The 19082-nt window shown below is 37.4% G+C and overlaps 4 protein-coding genes across 4 annotated transcripts; 2 read left to right on the top strand and 2 right to left on the bottom strand.

The window, feature by feature from the left end:
- The first annotated feature begins 347 nt into the window (after positions 1 to 347).
- LOC113536077 (hemoglobin subunit alpha-2) lies at positions 348 to 1180 on the top strand. The gene is made up of 3 exons (XM_026929802.3): positions 348 to 506; positions 662 to 869; positions 969 to 1180. The coding sequence occupies exons 1-3, from the start codon at positions 412 to 414 to the stop codon at positions 1095 to 1097; spliced, it is 432 nt and encodes a 143-aa protein (XP_026785603.1). The 5' UTR covers positions 348 to 411; the 3' UTR covers positions 1098 to 1180.
- A 3609-nt stretch (positions 1181 to 4789) lies between these two features.
- LOC113536045 (hemoglobin subunit beta) lies at positions 4790 to 5619 on the bottom strand. The gene is made up of 3 exons (XM_026929728.3): positions 5462 to 5619; positions 5161 to 5383; positions 4790 to 5023 (listed from the first exon to the last, which is right to left on the bottom strand). The coding sequence occupies exons 1-3, from the start codon at positions 5551 to 5553 to the stop codon at positions 4895 to 4897; spliced, it is 444 nt and encodes a 147-aa protein (XP_026785529.1). The 5' UTR covers positions 5554 to 5619; the 3' UTR covers positions 4790 to 4894.
- Positions 5620 to 11777: 6158 nt separating this feature from the next.
- On the top strand, positions 11778 to 12592 carry LOC128317300 (hemoglobin embryonic subunit alpha-like). The gene is made up of 3 exons (XM_053228705.1): positions 11778 to 11923; positions 12016 to 12223; positions 12341 to 12592. The coding sequence occupies exons 1-3, from the start codon at positions 11829 to 11831 to the stop codon at positions 12467 to 12469; spliced, it is 432 nt and encodes a 143-aa protein (XP_053084680.1). The 5' UTR covers positions 11778 to 11828; the 3' UTR covers positions 12470 to 12592.
- Positions 12593 to 14625: 2033 nt separating this feature from the next.
- LOC128317299 (hemoglobin subunit beta-like) lies at positions 14626 to 15433 on the bottom strand. The gene is made up of 3 exons (XM_053228704.1): positions 15276 to 15433; positions 14975 to 15197; positions 14626 to 14837 (listed from the first exon to the last, which is right to left on the bottom strand). Exons 1-3 carry the CDS (start codon positions 15365 to 15367, stop codon positions 14709 to 14711), a joined length of 444 nt encoding a protein of 147 aa, XP_053084679.1. The 5' UTR covers positions 15368 to 15433; the 3' UTR covers positions 14626 to 14708.
- Between the last annotated feature and the right edge of the window lie 3649 nt (positions 15434 to 19082).

Here is a 19082-nt window from a genome sequence, read left to right as displayed (position 1 = left end):
CACTTCGATTTCCATTCTCCGAATGGGCCTACCACTGATAGACTCTTCTATCATCTCGTATAACATGATGTTCTATCATTTTCCCATTTAAGTCTCCATAATTTTATGCCTGTTCTTAATTATATAATTTTATTAGACAATTTATTTCTCTCATTTCTCTGGATGGTGTTGTTTGTTTCCTTCAGGAAAAGGAAAAAAGAACAGCAACAAATAAAAAAATGCCACTGTAAAAGGTCTAGCAGGGTCTTAAACGACTGAAGGGTGTAGCAGGGTGAGGGAGTGATAAAGCTGAGGGAGGGGTTTGAAGTGCTCAGTCACTCCGTTTTCCTGCATCCTCAGTGCATATAAAAAGCTGTCACACATCCAAGAAAAGTGTCAAAGCTTTTTGGCAATCTTCCGACAGCTAAGAAAATGAGCCTTAGCGCAAAGGACAAAGCCGCAGTGAAGGCTTTCTTTAGCAAAACCAGCTGCAAGGCTGAGGAAATCGGTAACGAGGTCCTCTCCAGGTAATACATTTGTCTATTTTTTATTTACGCATTCTTTTTCATATAACAAATCCACGCTTAATAGCAAAAATATAATTTTCTTTTACCAGTTTGACTGTGTGCTACTTTGGCTATGCTACAAACTGTATAACACATTATCATGTGGTATTTTGTAGGACTTTGGCTGTCTATCCTCAGACGAAGACTTATTTTTCCCACTGGAAGGACTTGAGCCCAGGCTCTGCCCAGGTGAGGAAGCATGGACTGACGGTGATGCAGGGAGTCCTCAATGCTGTCGAACTGATCGATGACCTCAGGACGGGTCTGCTTAGCCTCAGCGAGCTGCATGCCTTCATGCTGCGCGTGGACCCCACCAATTTCAAGGTATTTTTGTTGTAAAACTGTTTCGAAAAGATTTTAGGATTTGACTGTTCGCCTTCGTAATACCATATTTTAAAATTTTACATATCGAATATGTTTTAGATCATCTCGCATAATATGCTGGTGGTCTTTGCCTTGATGTTTCCCGTCGACTTCACCCCCGAGGTCCACGTTTCGATGGACAAGTTCCTCGCACAGGTCAGCCTGGCTCTCTCCGAGAAATACCGTTAAGGACGATGCTCCTCTGTCTGTTTTCAGCTGAGACAGTGTATTAGCCTTCAGTGCGTATTGCAAATAAAAAGCACTAAATAAAATGTCGGTGTCATTATTTGTACTATAAACATTTTGAGTGTTTTGTACAGACTAATCAAGACAAAGTAAAGAACAAAGCATATCAACTTTTGCTGCCGTTTTTTGCTGCCGTTTTTTTTCTGCTATGTGCATATATGTTAACTATTTGTTTGTTTGAAAGTAAGTAATTAAATCCGCTATTACCTTAATTGACTACAGGTTTATCAAATTTGAACTAGTCGTGTTAATCAATAAAGTTCTTAGTGCAAAATAACACAATACGGAAATTAACATTGCATTACGCTAATGTGGGGTGAATTCACTATTCGCTATAACAAGCTCCACTCTTCCTGAGAAGGCTTTCCACTAGATTTTGGAGCATGGCTGTGGGGATTTGTGTTCATTCAGCCACATCACCACAAAGGGTTGGACACTAAAGGGCTGGTGTGAAGTTGTTGTTTCAGTTCCTCCCAAAGGTGTTCAGTGGGGTTGAGGTCAGGGCTCTGTGCAGGACACTCGAGTTCTTCTAAACCAGCCTTGGTAAACCATATCTTTACAGACTTCACTGTGCACAGGAGCATTGTCATCGCTGGAACAGGTTTGGCCCTCTTAGTTCCAGTGAAAGGAAATCTTAATACAACAGCATAAAAAGATATTCTAGACAATTGTGTGTTTCCAACTTTGCAGCAGCAAAGTTTTGGGGAAAGGCCCACATACTGTTGTCTCTGTACTCTTATTCTGACAATGACAATAAAGTTGAACCTAACATATGGGTATTATGGTCAGGTGTCTACATACGTTTGGCCAAATGTTGTATATTGGAACTGTTTCCAAAAAGATTACATCATATTCTACACAAGCACGGCTTACCCTTTTGTCAAGCCTGACTAATTGAATTAGTGAATTAATGGCATATGTAGTAATTTGGGACAGACATTTTAATTGGTTTAGGCCTTTACTTTCATGCTCAATTACACATTTTAAACAATATTTATTTGTAGCATAGGCCTACTTCAAGGCACCAGTAAATCAATTTTCAGAAACACGATTTGAAAAAATTTTCTCCAAATTCATCCGTAACATATTCTAATATTGTATGAACACAGTAGACTGAGTAAAAATTGCTACATATCAAGATGTTGACCTAAGTAATGTTATAATTCATTTTTGACAGCAAAAACAACAATAACAGGTTTCAGAATTCTTGAGTATTCTTCCAATTAAGTAATCGAGTAATCACAGGCAATATTTTATAATTTTTATTTTTATTATTTTTATAGCAAAAAATATCAGAATCAGAGTAATGTTTTATTGGCCAAGCACACTGGATAATACAAAGAATCGGACATGTATTTTTTCATTGTGTTTACAATATATGAGCAATAGCATAAGCATAGGCAACCCTTGTGGTATAGCAATTGCTATGAAGTGGCTACTACGTACAAATATTGCACTGTCATTAAAAAATTACGAAGAGGATAATTATTGCACAGATAAATGTTTCACGTGAAGTTATTGCATCTTAACCACAAAATACAATGCTGTCAGTGACACAGGCATCTTATTAGGAGGAATCTAAGTATTCATAAGCCTTGGGATAGGAAAAACAATGCAGGTTAATTGGGACAGTCCTAAAATACAAAATAAGTGGCGTGAGGAAACATGAAGAGATATAATGGATGCATGAATGGCCGCATGAAACACCTCACAAATATGGTTTAATGATGCACTGATGGATTTTATGTGCATTAAATTGTGTTTTTACAATACATCTTAAAAAGCAGGTGAATAAGGTAGACTGGGAAATATATAGTAGATGCAAACATCTCACCATACAGCTAGTCAATTTTACTTAGTCTATTGCGTTAGTACAATATTGGAATGTTAATGATGAATTTGAAGAAGACTTTTTTCAAGTGATGTGAGGCCACCTGTCCAGCAGCATAACCTGGGCAGAAATGGGTCATGTAACAGTACAATGAGCCAAACACAACAGCAAATTGACATCTGAAAGGCTAAAGAAGGGAAAAAAATCAAGGTGTTGGAATGGCCAAGTCAAAGTCCAGACCTCAACCCCAATGAGATGCTGTGGTGGGATATTAAGAGAGCTATGCATAAATGAATACCCTCAAACATCAATGAATTAAAGCAATGCTGTAAAGAAGAGTGGGCCAAAATTTCTCCAAAATGATGTGAGAGACTGATAAAGAACAACAGAAAACACTTACTTCAAGTTATTGTTGCTAAAGGTAATAATTATAGGGTGTACTTATTTTTTTTCCTCACCTTGTTTCTGAATGTTGATTTACGTTTTGGGAAAAAATGATTACATATTGAAACTTTTTTCTTTTCTTTTCTTTTCTTTTCTTTTTTTTGTCATCTGAGGTTATTTGTTTATAGAAGTTGGTGATGACCACATAATTGTTATTTAGGCTCTGATAAATAAAAACACAGAATTGAAGTGGGGGTGTACTTTCTTTTTCCAATGACTGTAAATAGTTAACACCTTGTAAATTTCAGAAATGTTTAATTTGTTAGATTTTTGTTTTATTAATAACACGAAAGCTTAGACAATTTCAAAAACTCCCCTTTATATCTGACTTCACTCCTATTCCTGTAACCACTTGCACCACAGAACTGTCAAAATGAAATAAAGATGCCAACAACTTAATAAGTAGCAAGTCAGTTTTACTTAGTCTGCTATGTTCGTACAATATTGGAATATGTTAACTGGAGAAAAGTTTTTCACATGATGTTGAAATTTGATTTACCGTTTATGATACAAAAAATTAACGATTTAAATTTGTGATTGATGATGACATTAAGGGCTAAATAAATGAAAATGTGTCCCAGATTCCCGAAGTGCTATTCTAAATTACCAGTCATGTCACTGAAAAAGGTTTTCATGGAGTTTTGACAAAAGAGTAAAGGTTTTAAGAGTTTTTTTTTTAATATGATGCAAACATTTGTTTTCCTTCACGTATAAATAGTCAACACCTTCTGGATTTCAGAAATGTTTCATTTGTTGTTGTTTTTTTAAATAATGAAAGAATGCTTAGACAATTTCAAAAACTCCCTGAATGTCTCAATTCACCCTATTCCTTAACCACAGAACTGTCACACTGAGGAGTGTAAGCACTGCAGCCCGATAAATATCCCTCTCTACGTAGTTGTTAACGGACTAATCGAGGTCAGCTGGGCCTGCTCAGCATTTTATACATACAACAATGTTAACTTTGTCCTAAAGAGGAAAAAATAATTGACTAATAATATTGTATAGTTATCTATTATTATACAGGAGATATTTTTGGTCTTGGTCTTATTCCACAAGCTTCTTCTGATAACTGTTCATATAAACTATGTTGGTATGACAAATAAAGAAATGTCCTTATTTATTAATCCACCATAACACCAACCCAGGTTGATACAGTATAAAGATCTAATTTAGACGTTTCTCATCATTTAAATGGATATTCTCTGGTTCCGTGTTTGTTACGAGTTAAAGTAAATTACCATGAAATAATTCAACTGGAAACAGGTTTTATTTGTAGGGAAATAAATGTAGCTTGCCTTAGTTATTTTGGGCAGTAAAATTCCTAAACGTACAACAAATCGACCACACAACTCTCAAATTAGTATTGGTTATTTTATTTAGACATGTATTTGCTTTCACAAGTGCAGGGTCGTTTTTAAAACTGAAAACGTTTGTTTGTCCTTCGTTAAAGCACATTCAGCATTTACTGGTACTGTTTTCCGAGTGCGGAGACTACGACAGCCAGGAACTTCTGCAGAGCTGCCTGCACTTCAGCTGTGAAGCTAGCACCCAGGGTAGAGGCAGTTACAATGGTAATGCAGTCAGCCAACAGCTATAGGAGGAAACAGAGGATAAAGAATGAACACAGGTTAAGTCATAATACCAATGATTAATGCAGGCTAAGGGTCAAACTGGCAGTGAATTAACTAACAGAAATAATGGCTTATAAATAAATAAAATAAGACGCACCCTGAAGTTATCGGGATCCACGCGCAGTTTTTCGGAGTGCAGCACACTCAACTCGGTATAAGTGCTCTTAATGTTGTCCATGTTCTTCACAGCTTTCTCCAGACCACGCATTACAGTCAAACCGTGGGCAGCAACATTGGGATTTCCCAAGATGGCAGCGGCGTTGTACAAGTTTCCAAAGTTACCGAAATACCTCTGGGTCCATGGGTACACGACCAGACACCTGAATTCGAAAGCACGTGGGTTTCAGATTTACAACAACAACGAAAAAGAAGTCAAAGTTGAGGATTTTTGAACATACCTTGACAGTGCCTGGTGACCGACTGAAGCATAATCGATCTTGGAAAAGATGTCCTGGATGGTAGCGCGCTCGAAATCGGTCCACTCAACCATGTTGCTGGCTTTCGGGGTTTCGGGATGTTCTGATGAAGTAAGAGCCCTGTAATTTAGGTCTTTTCAGACCGCTTATATATGCATTTGACCGCACCTCCCATGACCCGGCAAAAAAACTTTTAACGGGGTGTGTTCAGTCTAGCAGTCTGAATGATTAGATATGAATGGGTCATTTTATCTTTCAAATGAGTATGTTGTCATGCTACTTGGTAAAGCTTCCTATATGTGCATGCAGATTGTTTTACTGAAACTAGTAATATTATTATTAATGGCATATTCTGTAGCATCTGTGGCATATTCTGTATTCCATTGTTTTAAATGACGTTAGTTTAACTTGAGGGCATTACATAACGACCGAAAACATAGGTCAATTAACTAATAAGAGAATAAAGTGATATCATTCTTAGTTACTGAGCAAATCACTCTTGTTGATTCCTGCAGTGTAATTACACCGGTATCAGTGGACGCTAACAAATATCTGCAACTAGTTTTTCAAATACAGCCAGAGTAAAAAATCTAAAAATAAATCCAACATTCTTTTTATTTGACATAAAAAAATAAACTGTTAACTTTTAGATAATATTAAAAAATAAATAATATTTTTCAGACCAAATGATCAGTTTCGGCTTATGTTGCCGAAAAACATGCTTTGGCTATTTTTTTTCCCATAAGGTTATATAATTGTCATGACTAATATAGTCCATATATTTATGATACATATATATATATATATATATATAAGATGTACTACTGCAACAAAATACGTTTAAAGTTAGTTCAAACTATGTGCATATGTTTATAATGTAAACATTTTCAGGTGACTTAAATTACTAAACATGATGTGGTGATTTGGGACGGGACAGAATTTTTCAAGTTAGTTTGAAAAGTCTCAAAATACCGTAAGTGGAGCGATGAAAAGTGATGTAATGGATGTGCAAACCAGCCAAAAACTAAAGTCAAAGCCATTTTATCTGTCATTTGCACAGTACACCAGAGACAATTGCACACTGAAATGCTCTGTAAACTCGCTAAGGCACACAATCCTTCTTTAAAGTGGCTAGACAATAATTTCAATAAATACAAATAGAGGATAACTAGCAGAGGATAACTAAGAATGTACAGTCAAAAGAGAAACAGATAATAAAATGACAGTGGTAAATGTCCTATAAAAGTAAAGTGAGATTGCTGTACTGTATGAATAATTTTGCGCTATTGTTTTCAGCTGTTGTATTTTTCACTTTCTCTTCTATCATATTTTCTTTTTTTTTTTCCGAAGAACGCTTTTGTATTTTGTCAAGACAGCGAGCGGAGGCCATTGACACCGGATCCACGCCGTCTAAAATAATATCAGCAAATCTTCGACTAAGGTACCTTAAACAACATGTCTAACATTCAGCTTGTTCAGTGTGTGGAGTGCAGGATGTTTAATCATTCTTCCTCCGTCATAAGTAATAGCTTTATTTGTGATAAATTCATGTTAGTTAGCTCTCTGACGGAGACGACTCCAGCAATAGAGGTGCGCATCCAGACTCTAGAGAGGGTTATTGAGAGTGAGAGCAGTGTAGTTTCTGTAGGGGAAAGTCTGGATGTCTTAGGCGGAGTTAGCAATCCCCCAACTCCGGCATTAGAGCCCTCACAGCGTGGCAAATGGGTGAAGGCTCGGCGGCATAATCGCAAAGCCAAAGCTACCGCTAAGGCTCGCCCACAGGAGCACCACTCCTCTCCGCTTCACGTGTCTAACAGGTTTAACATTGTAGAGGTGTGTAATTTCGCGAAGGTGTCCGATACTGTAGTATGGGCTATGTGGGCTTTATAGATAATTGGACTAGTTTTGAGGGCAAGGCTGGCCTGTTAGGGCGGGACGGTGTCCATCCCACTCGGGAAGGTGCTGATCTCATTTCTTGCAGCGTAGCTCATAGTCTCAGAACAGGCCTAGTTAATCGGTGACAATCCAGAGCCCAGGCCAGGGAGCAGACAAGCAGGCTAAACCAACCGTCTGCTAGCTGCATTGTGTCGTCACTTAGGTTCCAACATATTGAGACTGTGTCTGTTCCCTGAGCTAAACAAAAATGTAGAAATACTCAGACAGTTTGTTTTAGTAACCTAATTAACATAAAATTAAATCTAACCGAATGCATAGCCAGAACCGTTGATCTGAAGCTATGACTGTTGAATATTAGATCTCTTACATCTAAAGCACTTATTGTTAATGAAACTATTACTGATCAGGAGTTTAATGTACAGTGTTTAACAGAAGTGTGGATTAAACCAAATGAATATGTAGCATTAAATGACGGATACAGTTACATACATCAGCCCCGTCTAACTGGCAGAGGAAGAGGTGTCGCAGTCATTTATAATGATCATCTAGGCATCACACAAAACCCTAGTCATAAATCCAAACTAAATTGGTAGTATTTCAAATAGCATGGAAGGAGAGCCTTTTGAGCTATAGAAAAGCTCTTAGTGCTGCTTGATCAATGTTTTTCTCCACCCTAATTGAAGATAACAAAAATAATCACAGAATAATCTTATTTAGTAGTGTAGCTAAATGAACTAAAATAAGACCACAATAGAAACATACACACAATCATTATATAACACTTAAGACTTCTTGAATTTTTTCAATGATAAAATTGAAAATATCAGGTAAAAATTCAGACTATTAAAAGTAACCCTGTAGATAATAATATAATAATATCAGATCAACAATTACAATGTTTTACTCCCTTTCGAGAGACCGAACTAAGTTCACTAATTTCATCATCAAAATCATCAACCTGTATACTAGAACCTTTACCTAAATGTTTCTTCAAACAGATAATTCCAGAAACAATCAAATCTCCTCTAAAGATAATCAATTCTTCCCTTAGCCCTGGCTATGTACCTAAATCTTTTAAACAAGCAGTTATCAGGCCCTTGATTAAAAAACCTGACCTTGACCCCTGTCCGCTGTCTAACTATAGGCCCATATCAAATCTCCCCTTTTGATACCATTGATCATTTTTCGATAGACTAGAAAAAGTAGTAGGCATTAAGGGAATGGCCCTTTCCTGGCTCAGGTCTTATTTGACTGATCATTATCAGTTTGCAGACATAAATGGTGACTTCTCTACACATACTAAGGTAAAGTTTGGTGTCCTGCAAGGCTCTGTTTTAAGCCGACTGCTCTTTTCTTTATATATGCTATCTCTGGACAAAATTATTCGTAAACATGGTATTAGCTTCCACTGTTACGCTGGTGACACACAGTTGTATGTTTCAGCAAAGCCAGATGACAGACACGAGCTTAATAAAGTTGAGGAATGTGTAAAAGACATTAGAAAGTGGATGCTTACTAACTTTCTCTTACTTAATTCTGACAAGACTTGTACTAGGACCACATGCAGCTAGAAGCAAGCTTTCAGATTACATAATAACTCTGGATGGCCTTTCTGTTTCATCATGTGCAGCAGTAAAATACCTTGATGAGACTCTAGTCTTTCATTTGAAGCTCATGTAGATAATATTACTAGGATAACTTTCTTTCATCTCAAAAATATTGCTAAAATAAAAAATATATTGTCACTACACGATGCAGAAAAATTAGTTCATGCTTTTGTTACCTTTGGGTTGGATTACTGTAATGCCTTGCTGTCTGGATGCTCTAGTAGATGCATAAACAAGCTCCAGTTAGTCCAGAATACAACAGCGAGAGTCCTTACTAGAACCAGAAGGTATAACAACATCACTCCTATCTTATCCACCCTGCACTGGCTCCCAATCAAATTTAGTATTGATTATAAAATACTACTATTATAAAATACTACTACGCATTCACTCAGGTTTGCTGACGGTGGAGTGGCTTGCTGCTTTACGTCCCAGGGCACCCTCATGTCTGTGTTGGCTTCAGGTTCTCCCTTTTAGTTATGCTGTCATAGCTAGTCTTGCTAGAGTTCCTGCTTGCACTCTGTACGCAAAGTTCATTGTCCTTAACCATTACAAAACAAAAGCTTACCTAACAATCTCTCCCTCTCTCTGTCGAGCTACACATGCCACTACTGAGATGCCAGTGATCCTGACTCCTGCTGCTGTCCAGACCTGCCTGACCCTTCGTGATGCCCTGCTTCTGGTTGGAGTTCTCATCGGTTGAGATCGCTCGCTGCTACTGGGGGTGGCCCCATATGGATGGCCTGAAGAACCGTTTGGATTGATGGGGATGGTGCCACTTGGGGGCTGTGGAGATGCCTTGGGGATCTCATATGGAGAGTTGTACTGTGATGGCTTGGGACTGCGATTGCTGTGGTGGCTTTGGGGCTGCAGTTGCCCAAGCAGTTTTGTACTCAGGACTCCATCAGTGGACAGTGGAACCAACCGGACTTCTTGCGAAAACTGTGATGAATTTACTGGTTTCACATTTGCACTATTTGTCCATATATTACACAATAATAGAAGGGATTTATTTACAATTGCACTATCCGTTGCACCCAGATGAGGATGGGTTCCCTTTTGAGTCTGGTTCCTCTCAAGGTTTCTTCCTCATATCATCTCCGGGAGTTTTTCCTTGCCACCGTCACCTCTGGCTTGCTCATTAGGGATAAGTTCACATATTTACAATATATTTTGAATCCATTTATTTCTGTAAAGCTGCTTTGTGACAATGTCCATTGTTAAAAGTGCTATACAAATAAAATTGAATTTAATTGAATTGAATTGACATAATTTTAAAAATTTATATCGATGCTTGTTTATAATTTTAAATCATGTGCTATGCTGCTACTGCAAGAAATGAAAAAGGAAATGCTACCTTTTAGTGGTGGGTTGGTTTTTATTACTGTGATTTTTACTTAATCTGTTCATACTGAATTTTAGAAAAAATTGGCTATTTGGGAAATACTGAAGATTTTTGTTGTTATTTCTGTAAGAAATTAATTATAGACTGTTACTTCATCTTCGGTGATGAAAAAGTATGCTCAAATAAATAATATTTTAAACATGTAACTGACGATGAAAGCAAAGGCCTAAACGAATGAAAATATTTGTCCCAAATTCTTGCTGTCTAAATTTACCAAACAGGACTTAGCTTCCCAAAGGTATCGCAAAGATCATCTTAAGAGACCATGGTCTTTGTTTTGCGATGCTTTTGGGAAACTCGGCCCATGCCATTAAAAATGGCTTTTCAGTCCATTCTGTCAAAAAGTAAGCCATGGTTCTATAGAATATGAATATGAAACATTCTCCTTGACATGTAGATAGTCAACATCTTGAAGATTTCAGAAATGTATCATGTGTTGGGGGATTTGTTTTATCAATGGCAAGAAAGCTTAGAAAGCTGGAAATTCGAAAACTGTCCCAGTATATCTGAATTCATCATATATCATATACTGTGTACAACAATAAATTCTTGGCCTATAAATATTTATGTAGAAGTTTAGAAAACTATTGACGTAGTTGTATTATATGAGATAATTTTGGTTAAATATATTTTTAGTAATATGAATTAGCATGGTAACTACAGTGTAGTGTAATCTACTGACACTAGCTGCAGTGAGTGAAATAGGAGGAGCCCGCGATACATCTTTAGCGGTCACGCCCATGGAAACCTTCTTTTGATAACGTATTTAAAATGAAAAGCAACATTTTTTGGCAGCCTTCAAAAGAAAAAAAAATACTGCATTAAACTGATAAAAGTAAATCATTGCCTTCCCAGTTTGCCTGCAGCGTTTGGATTGCAGTGAAAAAGCAAAGAATGTGAAAGAATAAAGAAACATTTAAATTAATTTATACATTTATACATATAAAGTTCAGGTTGATTAAAAACCTGAACTTTATACATATATATCAATAAATAATTTATGTTTGATGTTTTTAATTCAGATCGCTTATATATTTTCAATAAAAAATACTACCCCTTGTATACACCTCATAAAAACTATGGGTAAATACAAAATATTGTTTTTTCAATATAATACAAATACTTTTTTTTTTTTTTTTTTTTTAGAAAAGCAGGCTAGATTAACATTGAGTTTTTATTAATTTCGTGTAATTTGTCTTCTGGGCTGATAATTTTGAATGTTTTGAGTTAAATGTTACAGTTGAATTAGCAAATTGTTTCCTATCAGGCGTGAAAGTTATCTATTACAAGCAGCAGAAGCGCTGTCTAATCTGTCATATTTGAATTTAATCCAAGTTGTTACGTTTCTGAGGTGGGTGTGCCAGCTTCTGGTCCTTGTATAAAAGGGTGATTCGTTTTTGAGGCAGTTTACAGAGGTCGTCTGCAAAACCACTCCGAAACCATGAGTCTCTCTACCAAGGACAAAGCCGCCATCAAAACTTTTTGGGCCAAGATCGCTCCCAATGCTGAAGAAATCGGTAGCCAAGCTCTGTTCAGGTAAGTGCTTGAGTAACTCTTCTTCTTTTGCTATTCATTTCGATTCCTCTTCCAGCACCGAGGACTAACTCTATGCAACTGTGTGTACGCAGGATGCTGACTGTTTACCCGCAGACCAAGACCTATTTTTCCCATTGGAATGACTTGAGCTATGGCTCTGCCCAAGTGAAGAAGCACGGAAAGACTGTTATGTCTGGCGTGGAAGAGGCTGTGAGCAAAATCGATGACCTGACCAATGGATTGCTCAACCTAAGCCAGCTGCATGCTTTCCAGCTGCGTGTTGACCCTTCCAACTTTAAGGCAAGTTAATCTTAATCCTATCTCCATTTGCTCTGTAATATTTAAATCTTGTTCTACCTGTAGATCCTGTGCCACAACAAGCTTGTTACATCTTGTTTTTTTCCCCTTTCCTTGTAGATCCTATCCCACAATTTGCTCGTGGTTCTGGCCATCCTGTTCCCCACCGACTTTACTCCTGAGATACATGTGGCTATGGATAAGTTTCTCGTTGCCTTGTCCCTAGCTCTCTCCGAGAAGTACAGATAAGGCACTCTGCAAGCAACAGAACAGAGACACCCACACGCACAATATGTCTTTCTCAGATCTAGCAAATGTCCTTGATTGATCTAAATAAAAGCCAAACTGTTTTTGGCCTGTTATCGAAAATAACACTGTATGTTATGTGTCTTCTTGAACATTTGTATTTAAGTATTAATGAGCGTTTATATTAAACTCAGGTCATAAAGAAGTTGATAGTCTGTGGTGGAGTTAAGAGTACACGAACATATAAAGATCTTTATAAAACACGAATCCCATACGTTTAACACAAACAACAAACATAGGACTAACAAATGTGAAGTGTGTTCAGTTAAAGCAGCTGTTATCATCACACCGTCATTTACTGTTATTATATAACTCAGTCATAATTGACCTTTAATCCAAACCCACATTTTTCTTATATTCTACACACAGCCCTGCTTCAACACACATCAATTGAAACCCCTTAAGTTTTGTCAAAATGATTTGAACAAATAAATTTATCAACCCGTTCTCACTCGCAACACTTCAAATACTGAAGCATGGCCAGAACCCTTTAGCGTCACTGCACAGATGCAGAAGGGCGCCTTTGGCTTTAATATACTGACGCGCTTTTTAATCCTGTGGTTATCAGTGATATCCCATTTGATTCAGCTCTCCGACGCAAAAGGCAAACACCTTTACTGTTTTGCAGATGAACCTTGTGCTTTGAAGGTCTGACGCAAAATGTGAATGAACAGCGGCAGCTCCTGACCAGATTTTGGAGTGACAGGCCGACATTAATAATTTTAGGCTAAATAAATCTACTATTACATTCACTGAAAAAGATATATTGGAGTGAATTTTATTCAAGAAAAGTGTGGCAACAATTTTCACACAAAAATCTCGAAACAAGTAAGGTTTGCATGGCACCAAGTTAGTTTACCTAGCAATTTTCTGGTTTTATAAGGACATTTTGCTCATGTCTGAGTTAAATTAACTACATAAATATCGACACTATAAAAAGAATACATTATCTTCTTAAAGCTCGCTAACATCTTTAAAAGCTCCCCCCAAAAGAAAAATGGCCATGAGTAGAGAGACTCACATTAGCCTTCAGAAAGATGGAAGCTATATCTTCACGTTCTCATTCTGTCTTTATGAAGGCTGAAATCTCTACACATAGCCCTAGTTTGTCTGGTTGGAAACCTTAAAGATATTAGCCTGAAAAACACAAAGAGAGTGAACCACAACATTTTTCCAGAAACACCTGATCTTTCAAAACATTTCATAATACAATAGCCTTAGGCCTTAAAGCTGACATAAAACAAGAAATATTAAAAACAATCTATCCATAAAGCTCAAAAATAAATCAGTTTAAAGTTCCGAGTTCAAATGCAAATCTATGCAAATCGAGTTCAAAAACCAGGCCCCCACTCCAGCATACAGTCTAACAGCTTGTTTTGAGACATCTCACCATCACACCCATGTGTGGGCCTTCCTCAAACTGTTGCCACAAAGTTGGAAGCACATAACTGTATAGAATGACTTTGTATGCTGTAGCATTAACATTTCCACTTTACTAGAACTAAGGGGGGTCAGACCTGTTCCAGCATGACAATGCCCCTTTAATTTCCTTAGTTTAATTTAAACTAAGTAAATTAAAGTAAGTAAAATATACACTTTGGGTTTTAGCCACACATTTACATGAATTGTACAGAACTGGAAGCATTTAAGTAAAAATCACAGGTTTGTTTTTGTCATATATACAGAACCACTGAATCATTTTATTCTAAAAAAGGAGTGTAAATCTTGTGAAAATGTCTTTTTGTGTTGCTTAAAACGCAGCACAATGCGGTGCAACAATAGGTAATAAATAAATATTTCATAAGCTTTAAGGGTTTAAGGGTTGTTGTAATATCAGATTTCTGTCTCTCAAGCCAAAACTCAGGAAAACCACCTCCTTTTACGATAGCTGGACTACTACTACTACTACTACTACTACTAATCATCATCATCATCATCATCATTTTCAGTTTTTGTCTTTTTGCTCGAAAATTATCATCATATCAGTTACAAAAATCATTTATTTGAAATCATTTTGCAAGATATAACGGTATTTCCCAGGGGTGTAATCATTTCCTTGCAAAAAAACGATTTATTAAGAACCACAAGACGTGAATGAGTAGTGATTATTTAAATATTTATTTGCTTTAACCGACAAAGTTAAACTTCAATGCAGAAAACGCAGAAAATGCACATTCAGCATTTACTGGTACTGTTTTCCGAGTGCGGAGACTACGACAGCCAGGAACTTCTGCAGAGCTGCCTGCACTTCAGCTGTGAAGCTAGCACCCAGGGTAGAGGCAGTTACAATGGTAATGCAGTCAGCCAACAGCTATAGGAGGAAACAGAGGATAAAGAATGAACACAGGTTAAGTCATAATACCAATGATTAATGCAGGCTAAGGGTCAAACTGGCAGTGAATTAACTAACAGAAATAATGGCTTATAAATAAATAAAATAAGACGCACCCTGAAGTTATCGGGATCCACGCGCAGTTTTTCGGAGTGCAGCACACTCAACTCGGTATAAGTGCTCTTAATGTTGTCCATGTTCTTCACAGCTTTCTCCAGACCACGCATTACAGTCAAACCGTGGGCAGCAACATTGGGATTTCCCAAGATGGCAGCGGCGTTGTACAAGTTTCCAAAGTTACCGAAATACCTCTGGGTCCATGGGTACACGACCAGACACCTGAATTCGAAAGCACGTGGGTTTCAGATTTACAACAACAACGAAAAAGAAGTCAAAGTTGAGGATTTTTGAACATACCTTGACAGTGCCTGGTGACCGACTGAAGCATAATCGATCTTGGAAAAGATGTCCTGGATGGTAGCGCGCTCGAAATCGGTCCACTCAACCATGTTGCTGGCTTTCGGGGTTTCGGGATGTTCTGATGAAGTAAGAGCCCTGTAATTTAGGTCTTTTCAGACCGCTTATATATGCATTTGACCGCACCTCCCATGACCCGGCAAAAAAACTTTTAACGGGGTGTGTTCAGTCTAGCAGTCTGAATGATTAGATATGAATGGGTCATTTTATCTTTCAAATGAGTATGTTGTCATGCTACTTGGTAAAGCTTCCTATATGTGCATGCAGATTGTTTTACTGAAACTAGTAATATTATTATTAATGGCATATTCTGTAGCATCTGTGGCATATTCTGTATTCCATTGTTTTAAATGACGTTAGTTTAACTTGAGGGCATTACATAACGACCGAAAACATAGGTCAATTAACTAATAAGAGAATAAAGTGATATCATTCTTAGTTACTGAGCAAATCACTCTTGTTGATTCCTGCAGTGTAATTACACCGGTATCAGTGGACGCTAACAAATATCTGCAACTAGTTTTTCAAATACAGCCAGAGTAAAAAATCTAAAAATAAATCCAACATTCTTTTTATTTGACATAAAAAAATAAACTGTTAACTTTTAGATAATATTAAAAAATAAATAATATTTTTCAGACCAAATGATCAGTTTCGGCTTATGTTGCCGAAAAACATGCTTTGGCTATTTTTTTTCCCATAAGGTTATATAATTGTCATGACTAATATAGTCCATATATTTATGATACATATATATATATATATATATATAAGATGTACTACTGCAACAAAATACGTTTAAAGTTAGTTCAAACTATGTGCATATGTTTATAATGTAAACATTTTCAGGTGACTTAAATTACTAAACATGATGTGGTGATTTGGGACGGGACAGAATTTTTCAAGTTAGTTTGAAAAGTCTCAAAATACCGTAAGTGGAGCGATGAAAAGTGATGTAATGGATGTGCAAACCAGCCAAAAACTAAAGTCAAAGCCATTTTATCTGTCATTTGCACAGTACACCAGAGACAATTGCACACTGAAATGCTCTGTAAACTCGCTAAGGCACACAATCCTTCTTTAAAGTGGCTAGACAATAATTTCAATAAATACAAATAGAGGATAACTAGCAGAGGATAACTAAGAATGTACAGTCAAAAGAGAAACAGATAATAAAATGACAGTGGTAAATGTCCTATAAAAGTAAAGTGAGATTGCTGTACTGTATGAATAATTTTGCGCTATTGTTTTCAGCTGTTGTATTTTTCACTTTCTCTTCTATCATATTTTCTTTTTTTTTTTCCGAAGAACGCTTTTGTATTTTGTCAAGACAGCGAGCGGAGGCCATTGACACCGGATCCACGCCGTCTAAAATAATATCAGCAAATCTTCGACTAAGGTACCTTAAACAACATGTCTAACATTCAGCTTGTTCAGTGTGTGGAGTGCAGGATGTTTAATCATTCTTCCTCCGTCATAAGTAATAGCTTTATTTGTGATAAATTCATGTTAGTTAGCTCTCTGACGGAGACGACTCCAGCAATAGAGGTGCGCATCCAGACTCTAGAGAGGGTTATTGAGAGTGAGAGCAGTGTAGTTTCTGTAGGGGAAAGTCTGGATGTCTTAGGCGGAGTTAGCAATCCCCCAACTCCGGCATTAGAGCCCTCACAGCGTGGCAAATGGGTGAAGGCTCGGCGGCATAATCTACCGCTAAGGCTCGCCCACAGGAGCACCACTCCTCTCCGCTTCACGTGTCTAACAGGTTTGCTCTCCTCAGTGAAGCACCCGCTGAGAAACCTGAAAGAGCTCTGGTTATAGGTGACTCTATCTTGCAGCAACTGAAATTAGCTAGGCCTTTAAGGGCACCAGCAGCTTTAGTTAGGTGTATACGGAGAGCCAGGGCGCCGACCAAAGCAGGTAAGCTTAGGGTCTTGGGCAAGCACAGGTTCTCAAAGATAGTTTTTCATGTAGGAGCTAATGATATACGCCTGCGTCAGTCAGAGGTAACATTGTAGAGGTGTGTATGCTCTGGCCCCATCCCCATGCAGCGTGGCGATGTAGCTTACAGAAGATTATGGTTGCAGAACTGCTGGATGTCCAGGTGGTGCTCCAAAAACTATGTGGGCTTTATAGATAATTGGACTAGTTTTGAGGGCAAGGCTGGCCTGTTAGGGCGGGACGGTGTCCATCCCACGCGGGAAGGTGCTGTTCTCATTTCTTGAACAGGCTCATAGTCTCAGAACAGGCCTAGTTAACTGGTGACAATCCAGAGCCCAGGCCAGGGAGCAGACAAGCAGGCTAAACCGACTGTTGAATATTAGATCTCTTACGTCTAAAGCACTTATTGTTAATGAAACTATTACTGATCAGGAGTTTGATGTACTGTGTTTAACAGAAGTGTGGATTAAACCAAACGAGTATGTAGCATTAAATGACGGATACAGTTACATATATCAGCCCCGTCTAACTGGCAGAGGAGGAGGTGTTGCAGTCATTTATAATGATCATCTAGGCATCACACAAAACCCTAGTCATAAATTCAACACATTTGAAGTTCTTTATACTAACATAACATACATATCCACTAAAAATAAGTCTACCCAGGTGATTCCACTAATTATTATTTACAGACCCCCAGGGCCATATTTGGAATTCCTATGTGAATTTGTGGATTTCATCTCTAACCTGGTTGTTTCCTTAGGCAAAGCATTAATTGTCTTAGACTTTAATATTCATTTTGATAATCCAGATGACCCTCTAAGAACAGCCGTTTTGTCCATTCTTGATTCAGTTGGGGTCAATCAGAATGTAATAGGACCCACTCATAGTGGTGATCACATGCTTGACTTAATACTAACATTCAGATTAAATATAGAAAATATAGAACTTGACCAGGCAACTGAATGCTTAGAATCAAGGTTCTGCTACACACTAGATAAGGTACTCCACTTAAAAGAAAAACTAAAAAAACTAAATTGGTAGTATTTCAAATAGCATGGAAGGAGAGCCTTTTGAGCTATAGAAAAGTGCTGCTAGATCAATGTTTCTCTCCACCCTAATTGAAGATAACAAAAATAATCACAGAATAATCTTATTTAATACTGTAGCAAAATGAACTAGGAATAAGACCACAATAAAAACATGTACACAATCATTATATAACAGTGATGATTTCATGAATTTTTTCAATGGTAAAATTGAAAATATCGGGTAAAAATTCAGACTATTAATTTTAAACCAGACAGTTTTAAAAGTAACCCTGTAGATAATAATATAATAATATCAGATCAACAATTACAATGTTTTACTCCCCTTCAAGAGAGTGAACTAATTTCACTAATTTCCTCATCAAAATCATCAACCTGTACACTGGATCCTTTATCTACATCTTTCCTCCCCTTTATTTCCAAGATCCTACAAAATTTTGTAGCACAGCTGCTATGCTCATACCTACATAGGAATAACATTCATGAAATGTATCAGTCAGGATTTAGACCTCATCATAGCACAGAGACAGAACTGGTTAAAGTGGTAAATGACTTACTGCTGTCCTCTGATCAAGGTTGTGTCTCCTTGCTTGTGCTGCTTGACCTTAGTGCAGCTTTTGATATCACTGATCATGCTATTCTCCTCGATAGACTAGAAAAAGTAGTAGGCATTAAGGGAACGGCCCTTTCCTGGCTCAGGTCTTATTTGACTGATCGTCATCAGTTTGTAGACTTAAATAGTGACTTCTCTACGCATACT

Source organism: Pangasianodon hypophthalmus, chromosome 23 (genome assembly GCF_027358585.1).
Source record: "Pangasianodon hypophthalmus isolate fPanHyp1 chromosome 23, fPanHyp1.pri, whole genome shotgun sequence".
Classification (NCBI taxonomy): domain Eukaryota; kingdom Metazoa; phylum Chordata; class Actinopteri; order Siluriformes; family Pangasiidae; genus Pangasianodon; species Pangasianodon hypophthalmus.
This window is presented reverse-complemented; position numbering and strand designations above follow the sequence as displayed.